Source organism: Thamnophis elegans, chromosome 9 (genome assembly GCF_009769535.1).
Source record: "Thamnophis elegans isolate rThaEle1 chromosome 9, rThaEle1.pri, whole genome shotgun sequence".
Lineage (NCBI taxonomy): Eukaryota > Metazoa > Chordata > Lepidosauria > Squamata > Colubridae > Thamnophis > Thamnophis elegans.
In genome coordinates, this window is record NC_045549.1 from 41,509,931 (window position 1) to 41,518,670 (window position 8,740).

Genomic DNA, 8,740 nt, shown 5'->3' on the forward strand with positions numbered 1-8,740 from the left:
TTTACATAAATGTTTTTAATAATTCAATGAAAAGAAAAACACTGCATGAGCCTATTTTGCTTCTATCACAAGAGCTGAACTTACTCAGATCCTCCAAATAAATGAAAAGAGCATGATCAACAATGTAGTTATTGACACAAACCAAAAAGAACTATTGTGCAGAAACATATTTCCATGAAAAATGCACAGCAATGAAGGCAGTTTATATAAACATGTCAGGTATCACTAGTTCCATATGATACAAGTGAATGCCATGTCCTTATGCATAGTTGTGGCAAAGTGCTCAGAACACTGAGAGAAATGGTTATACTAATTCTTATTAAATCTTCTGTGAAATCATTAGGAAGCTAGAAGAGAACCATAATGAGTGAGTTTAAAAACTAGATTCACCTGAAAGCTTCAAAGCTCACTATAGGAGTTGCATTTTTGTTTTTTATTTAGAAGTTTTAAAATAAATGTGTTTTATTAAGCTGGTTGAATTATACCACGCATAGTGTAGTTAAATAACACACAGGATTTCTAAATATGGACAGGCATGCTTGGTTATCTTAGAGAAAACAAGCACTTTCACTATGGGTAATGTTATTTTTAAAATACTTTGTAAGGAGCTTAGATGCAAGACAACCAGTGTGAAGAATATCAGCTAACAGGTTCAGTGGTATCAATTTAATTAAATATATTTTATTAATATAGTATGCACCAAATAGGTCCATAAGAATCATTTAATCTGAATTCTGGAAACAGAATTAATCTTTTGAGGAAAAACCATGAACATAATTTGAAAAATGAGGTATTTAGGAATTCTCATTTTTCTTTCCCAAACTTTTATTAATGTTTGGTATCTCATTTTCACACTTTAGAAAAATTATCTTCTCAAAAACAAAAAAAGAATGAAAATCAACGTATAGTCTATGAAAAACTCTAGTTGCAGAAATATCGCTTGCAGTATGTATGTTTTCAAATGAACAAGATACATCAATGCTGAAAAACACTCCAAAGCAAAAATTTGATTATTATTTAAAAAATATGATTTCACAGTCATGAAAACTTCAGAAAAGAAATAAGCGGCAGTGGTCTTACAGTGAAATCCTATACAAGACTATTCAGAAGTGAAGTCCCACTGAGTACAGTGGGCCTATCTCCAAGGAAAGTGGTAAAGGACTATACAGTCTTTCTTCTAATACTGCTAAGAACAAACAGTTTTACTAACAAATAAAGAACCCAAGACATTTTAATTAATTATTATATTTTCTGCATTATAGTTTAACATACATACTTTCCTTGTGTCACCCTTATTTTCATTAAATGTTGATATTTTGTAATATTCAGACAGGAATACATTTTTGGAACAGTTTTTTTATAATAAATATCATAAAATAATAGAGATTTACATAATAAATATTCTTTACAATAAAAAAGTTTTAACAGACCTTTGTCTTAAAAATAGTCAGAATTCAACTTTGTGATTTTACATAAAATATACAAAAAGCACCACAATATGTGGCTAAGGCAATAAAGAGAGGAGGAAAGTTACTGAGCTGAGGATGAGTTAAATAGAAGTGTTAAGAAATCAAAGGCGGCTTATACAACTTAAATTGTATTACTACCTGTATTATTCATATGTGGAGAAACCAACTTTAGTATCAAAATAAAAGTGACAGATAGGGCTTGTATATGTATGTATGTATGTATGCATGTATGTGTGTGTGTGTATATATACACACACACACACACACATGTTGTATTTGTGCTGATAAATAAATAAAAGGAGACTAGTATAGATCTATTTCAAGCTATTTAGCTCTCATCAGCTAGCCATACCCTTACTGGGATTTGAACCTGTGCTGGATGGTCTCTTGTGATGAGCCGATAGACAGAAAAAGGAAGCAGTATGCCTCCTCCCATATTTGGGCATACCAGGGGTTGTGACACTAAATACATATACATATACATACATACATACACACACACACACACACACACACATATAAAGAGCAAGCTATATCTATATCTGAAAACAATAGAAGCTTATGAAGAAACCAGTAATGGGGGCAATGAAGATAAATATTTAAAATCTGGACTGTCAAAAATAGTGGCCAAGGAATGAGTAAAATGCAAGTGGTTAATTAAAAAAAAAGGTGGGGGGTGACTTAGGTTTGCTAAATTTCAACCCATATTTCTTTCCTTTCCTTTCTACTTTGTTTAAGAGAAATAATTGGATTGTGCAGCCTTTTTTAAAAAGGGGGAATGGGAAGAGTTGAAAAAAAAACACTTGAAAGTCATTAAAGTTAGTTAAAAATAGAACAGAACAAAACAGCATCTTTGGAAAGTTGTTTGCAGAATAAAAGACTTCAGAAAAATCCAGTACCCTCATTACTTCTTTCAGGAGTCCAGAGTCCTGAGATGACTTGCCAAGATGAAAAAAGACACCAGCACATGAGCCACACTTACCAAAGACCAATGCATTCAGATTTGCCCTTCATTGAGATAAGCAATAGAAGTGAGAGAAGATTTGGGGCATGAAAGAAAAAAGGGGCATGAAGACAGAAAAGTCAGCCACTGACAGAAAAGTCAGCCACTATCTGAAAGTTGGTGTCTGAGGAACTGAATCTTTCCCTCCAGAAATCAGGAAAGCTTGCCTTGACCCCTTGATGGACAACTTTGCAGCTTACAATAAACTGTATTAGAGTTTTTGCATCGGCATCCTGGACGATTCATCCAATCATAACACCCACGGCATAGTTTTAGGCATCCTTTTGCAGGAGGATAACAGAGCAGGCAAGGCAGAAACAAAGCCATGGCCCCCATGCATAAGTACCGTGACCAGCAATGTGACTGGGAGCATGAGCATGGATTATCCGCATATGAGTCCCCTTCATCATCATTGGAGCAGTGGTAGAAGATTCCTTTGACCAGACACATACAGGTGCTATATTCCACCATGCTTTCTGCTGAGCACAAACACTGTCTGTTGCAGGCCAAGCAAGAAGGCAAGGTCCTGGGTGCTGTGCATTCTCCACATTTGCACTTTCCACACTGTTCACATATAAACTTATGTTGAGTAGAATCCTCTTTCAAAGGACTCTTCAGATCATCTACAATCAAAGATGATGGTTTGGGTTGCGTCCTGATTGGCCTTTCAAATCTCTGACCCGGGCCCAGCCTTGATGGTGGCGATCTTAATAGAAGGCCCTGCTCTGAAGAAGCACTGCTGTTGCTTCCAGAACTAGCTGCACTTCCAGTACTTGTAGATCTGCTCAAAACAGGAACCCTTGAGTTGTGTTGATGTAGCACATGTCCAGGATGGCTGGGTCTGGGCTCATAATTATTATTCACATTTATTGGTAAGATTTCATGAGTCCTTTCATGTTTTTCTTGTCTTGGAGCTGTCCGGGGAGCAGACTTTTTCACCACAGATGGACCTTCAGTATATTCATTGCTGCCTCTGAGAGTCTTTATCTGGTCCAGTGACAAAATGGCAGTTGGCTGAATATCTCTTTCATAGTCCAACCTTTGCCGGTTGTCCAGAAAAAGCTGTTGATGGACAACTAACGAACTGCTGTTTCCATGCTGACCTGTGGACTCCATCGGTAGTGGTCTCTAATTCTGGCATTCACCAGGAACTGGGCATGCATCTGAAATCCTAAAAGGGAGAAAATTGGAAAGAGGGGTAAGTTCCCAGAAGTTTTTTTTTTTTTGGGGGGGGGGGGGGGGATTGAAACATTTTACAACAAGCCACAATATTGCCCCAATATCCTAATAGCAACAGATGAGGAATTACCCTGAGTTACAAACCAAAGTGTATACCAATTTAGATAACTACATAAACAAAATATATTGAAAGTCCTTTTACGGTTAAAAACAAGCATTTTGCTTTTTAGTAAATTGTAATGTGATTTCCTTTTTAAATATATTATGACACTATGCATATAGGTTTCCATTGCATTTAATCAAAAGTAAATTCTTTACTGCCTCACATGCTATTGCAAAAGTAGTATAATTACTTCTGCTCTATGCCACCCATTATCAGCAAATTGCAACATAAAACATGCAAAGCCACACCAAGTTTCTATCAGATGGAAGAATGATAGAAGACATTCAAATTCTAAACAAAAGGAGATGTGAAAATTCTTAATTGGATTTTTGGTAGTCAGTTTTACTTGTCAAAGCTGCATTCTAAGACCATTCTTTATTTTAAACATTGTCAGCAAGCAGTATTTTTAGTTGTAATTCCATGATGCCTCAAGCCAATTACCAATGGGAAAAGTATGTGAATCATTTCTGGGTAGTGTGCATTTATATAATGTATACACAAACATACATTCAATGTCTAGCGCTTGTTAGAGCAAAACACCAGATGTAAACACATCCTGTTACACAACATCTTTCCAAGTGCCCATGCACCTAATGCAGGGTGTGAAAGGAGGTAGATGGAGGAAAGGATAATAGGAGAAGAGATAAGCAAATAACACGCTCCCTTTACCAGATCTTTGCAAATGTACGTGCAGTTCTTTGGGTAAATAAGACACTAGGGGGGAAAAGGGAGCTGAGCATAATGTGTCATGAAAAAAGCATATAGTAGACAAGATTCAAAACATTCCTTTGAATATTCAAAGAAAGGTGAAAGGGAAATTTGAATCAGTATTTGCTTTTTTGGGACCACTGTGACAATAACACAGGTTTTTATGGAAAGTGCTCTATATAAAGAGAGACAATAATTTCTGACAATGCAATTTTGAATGGGATACAGCCCATGATTTGGAAAAATATCCCCATAGTTTCTCACCTGATTTAATAAGTGTAAAATAAACGATAATGTTGCACAACATTTAACCAATATGGCCAAAATTTTGCCATAAATCTTCAGTGTGCAAAGATTCATCATCAAACCTCAGTACAAAAAAGCTGAAAGTTAACTAGTTTACAGCTGAGAAAAAAAATGGACCAAATATAGCAAGTCACATATTTTGCTTTATAACATAGCTACACTATTTTTAAATTTTTATTTAAGTTGTATGCATCTTATACATCATGTTGTGAGCTGCTTTTAAAGGCCAAACAGAAGTCAGAAATTGGACTACAGCATTTGAGACTGTGGTAGTATAATTATAAATGGAAGCTTACCGTTTAGTAATTATACAAATTAAGTAACTGATTTCCAGCAAAAATACTACCCTACTCTCCACATACTTACAGAAACACATTGTTATACACCCACACACACACCAAAAGCCAAAATACAAATATAATCCACAAAATAAGCTTTCCATAAAGTTCTAGAAATTATCCAAAAAAAATGCTACTGGGATAAAAGAGAAGTCTGGAACTTAGATACTTTTTTCTACAGTTGTGGCATACAAAAGTCTTAAGTATGCACAAGAAACAGCAAGATGGAATGGAATTGTGTTCCTTCTTTAAAAAGTGGCGTTTATTTGAAAATAAATTATTTATACCAGATTACCAGTACTTATTTTCTAAAATGTTTTGGATGCTATAGCCTGATTAATTCTAAAAAAACCAGACAACTGCTTTTCAATTAATCAGTAAACATACAATTAATATCAAAAATCAGAGGTTTTTTATTTATAGTTTTAATGATTCGAAATCTTAAGGATTCCCCTGCTTTGTGGAACAAAGCCTGACATGTTTCTTGTTTTAGTTCATTACTAGCCTTCAAAATGGTAGGAAGGTGAACAAGCTCTACAAAAATCTGCTTTGCGTGGACTTGAGAGACACGGAGAAGCAGCAGGCTGGTGAGGCAGTGGTTGCACTGCCCATATGCAATCTGAGCTCAGAGGCAGCAGTGAATGCAGAGCTGGGATGGAAGAAGAAAAAGTTATGAATGAAAACAAGGGATTTTCTTCACCCCCATTTGCAGAGGAGGAAGGGAATTGGCTACGGTTACTATTACCTCAGGGGGGCGGACTTTCCAATGCTTAAAGCTGCACAGCCTCCCCTACCTTTCAAGGCAAATATGGAAGATTTGGGTGCGCTAGTTTGAGCATGCAGGGATTCCCCCCTCCCATTTCCCTTCAATGATTTCTAAGAAGGTGGGGGAGGGCGGGGAAGCCTTTTTATCTCTGCCCGAAACACCATTTCCTTCTTGTAGCCTCTTCAGTGACCCACTAGAATCTCACCCATATTGCAAGGGAAAATCCCTCCACTATTGACTACGCATAGTTCATACACACACAAGACATATTTTTAAGATCTGCGTTCTTAGAAAAAAAAACAATGTTGGGGATTATTTAGTAAACCATTGGAAGCAAAACCTTGACCCTGCTCTTAGCATAAAATCCACGGAATTAGTAGGGATTATTATGATATCCACCACACTTTACACCCAAAGAACTGCATATAGCAGAGTAGAGCTCTAATTCGTGTGATTAAAAAATAATAATCCAATCACTTTTACCTCTACAATATGTGGCCAACACAGTTACACAATTGTATGCTCCCTTCTCTGAACCACATCTCTACTCTGGAAAATAAACAAGGGAACCCTAACAGAACAATTTCCAGAAACATATGTGCAAGCATGCAATACTAGTAATAGTAAAAGTAAGACCCAACCTGGTTACTTATTCCAGCCTCATCTTGTTTGGGAAGAACAATCCAAAATGATTTCCTTCCAGTGTCACCTGTGCCGAATGCTAGCAAAGGACATCAGAGTAGAGGCTTACAGACCAGGCACCAAACAACTCTAACGGTCGAAAAACGGCATACTTCTCCACCGAAGCAGTTGGCAGGTTTTAACCCTTCGATCCAGCCGCCCCACTTATAACAACATGCACGCCTATATGCCTTGTCCGAAGCTACAAGTTCAGAGCCCAGCAAATCTGGGCTGGAAGACAATCGAAATCGCCTCTTTTTAAGCCAAGGAAATCTATCCAAACGAGCCTTCCAGCGACCGCAGCACCATCCTCGGCTCCCCCCACCCCTCTTCAAGCTGGCCCCACAGAAAACTGCTTTATTGGGAAGGGGAAATGCCAGGGCACCTGCTGAATACTTGAGCGCCACACGTGCAAAAAAAGGCAGCGAGAATCCATTTTGCAAGCCAAGTTAGGACAAGAAAGGGGACTGGCACAAAACTTACGTTTTGGATGGCAAATCCGCGTGAAGGCACGTCCCTGCTAAGTTAGATCCATAAGGTAGAGTGCGAGGATCCCATAAGTCCTTAAAGCGCAGGGAAACTCATTCCAGAAGCCGAAACCTTCTCTGCTCCCCCCAACCTTTGCTCTCCAGCTGTCGTCGGATCCGAGAGGCCAAGTTTGTTTCTCTTCGTTTTCTCGCGCCGAGCGCTCGCAAAAATCCTGGTCCTCGAACGAGAGGCACCCCAACTCGTTGTCCCCCCCAAACAGCTCGCCTTCCGAACACCCACATTCAAAGGGGTGTCTGCTTACACTGCGCGCGCCCTGCCCTACAATCGAGCTACTCGGGAAATTCTCTCTGGAGAGCAAAATCCCAACTAGGTTTCTTCAGCAGTCGGGAGGAGAAGAGGCCGAACTGGTTTTGCAAATTCGAGCTACCGCTTTTCCATCACACGTCGCATCCGCAACAGGCCGACAGAGGGTCGCTCCTAAAGCGGCGAACGACTTCAAGGGGGGGGGGGAGGTAAAAAGAAAAAAAATCAGAAATGAGTAGCCGCCTTTTCACGAAGCAAGCTTGCTGCGGCACGCTCGGTTCTCCCTCCTGCCTTCCGCCAAGTTGGGAGCTTTTCTTTCTTTCTTTTTTTCCCCTCTCTCCCGCTTTGGAGGCGCAGATTTTTCCCCTCCCAGTCAGGCGCGCGTGTAGCAGATAAGTCCAACCACTTCCTCGACTCCAACCTTCTTTTCACCACATGGTCCTTGGGCCGCAGCTTTCCGCTCCAACCTTAAGCGAGGCAAAGTACAAGGGAAATGCCTGGGGGAGAGGAGGAAATCCAACATCAATAAAAAATGCAACCAGGAGGCGCAAGACATCCTCGCGGGCATAACAGAAGTAGGCAAGAAGCAGAGCTACCATGTGCTTCTTGGCGCAACTTGGTTGACAGGCTGATTGCACCACCAATTTCACCGGTGGGGGGGAGGAGTAGCCTTAGAGTCACTATTCCTCTTCTCACGCACACACGCGCGCACACACGTACGCACATCGTTGATGTTTAAGTTGAACACCCGTGTAACCCGAAAAGGTACAAAGTTTGCAAAGGATTTCGCGGAGGAAGGGAGGACAAATGGAGAGCTGCCTTTTGGAGGGGGCTTTCATTACCCCCTCCCCCCAGAGTCCCTGTGTCTACATTTGAAATAACTTAGCTGCTTTACTTATTAAAGGTGGCTTTGCAGATCGTTAAACCTTCAAAACGTCACGAATGGCAATATTTGGTATCAATTTATTTTAAACGGCCGGCAGCCTTTAAGCCAGAAGTTGGTTGCACCCACTTACAGACGCGGGCATTTAATCTCTCTCTCTCTCTCTCTTTCTCTCACTCACTCGCTCACACATACACAGCACCTGAGCTACTTCCGAAAGCCTTGCAAAAACCTCCAGACCAAGATTACCGAATGCAAAGGTTGGGAGCCGTTCCCTTAAATTAAATCCCATGGGAATAGAATTAAATCCAAATCGCTTGGCTCGGAGAGACGGCAGTTGCTTGACTTTGCCCGCTGCAGCTATCACTTTGCAGGCTCTTTTGTGCGCGAGCGGAGCTGTTTCAGAATGACCTAAACTCCGCACGGCAGCATTTCAGCACAGAGCCCCCACC

At 39.9% G+C, this 8,740-nt stretch overlaps 1 protein-coding gene across 1 annotated transcript; it reads right to left on the minus strand.

The window, feature by feature from the left end:
* Nucleotides 1-1,935: 1,935 nt before the first annotated feature.
* Nucleotides 1,936-8,740, minus strand: SPRY1 (sprouty RTK signaling antagonist 1). The gene is made up of 3 exons (XM_032224695.1): nucleotides 8,538-8,740; nucleotides 7,097-7,902; nucleotides 1,936-3,643 (listed from the first exon to the last, which is right to left on the minus strand). Exon 3 carries the CDS (start codon nucleotides 3,586-3,588, stop codon nucleotides 2,626-2,628), a length of 963 nt encoding a protein of 320 aa, XP_032080586.1. The 5' UTR covers nucleotides 3,589-3,643; nucleotides 7,097-7,902; nucleotides 8,538-8,740; the 3' UTR covers nucleotides 1,936-2,625.

Excerpts from the sequence above, each read along its gene's own strand:
- SPRY1 (XM_032224695.1), bottom strand. The coding sequence starts at position 3,588 with ATGGAGTCCACAGGTCAGCATGGAAACAGCAGTTCGTTAGTTGTCCAT.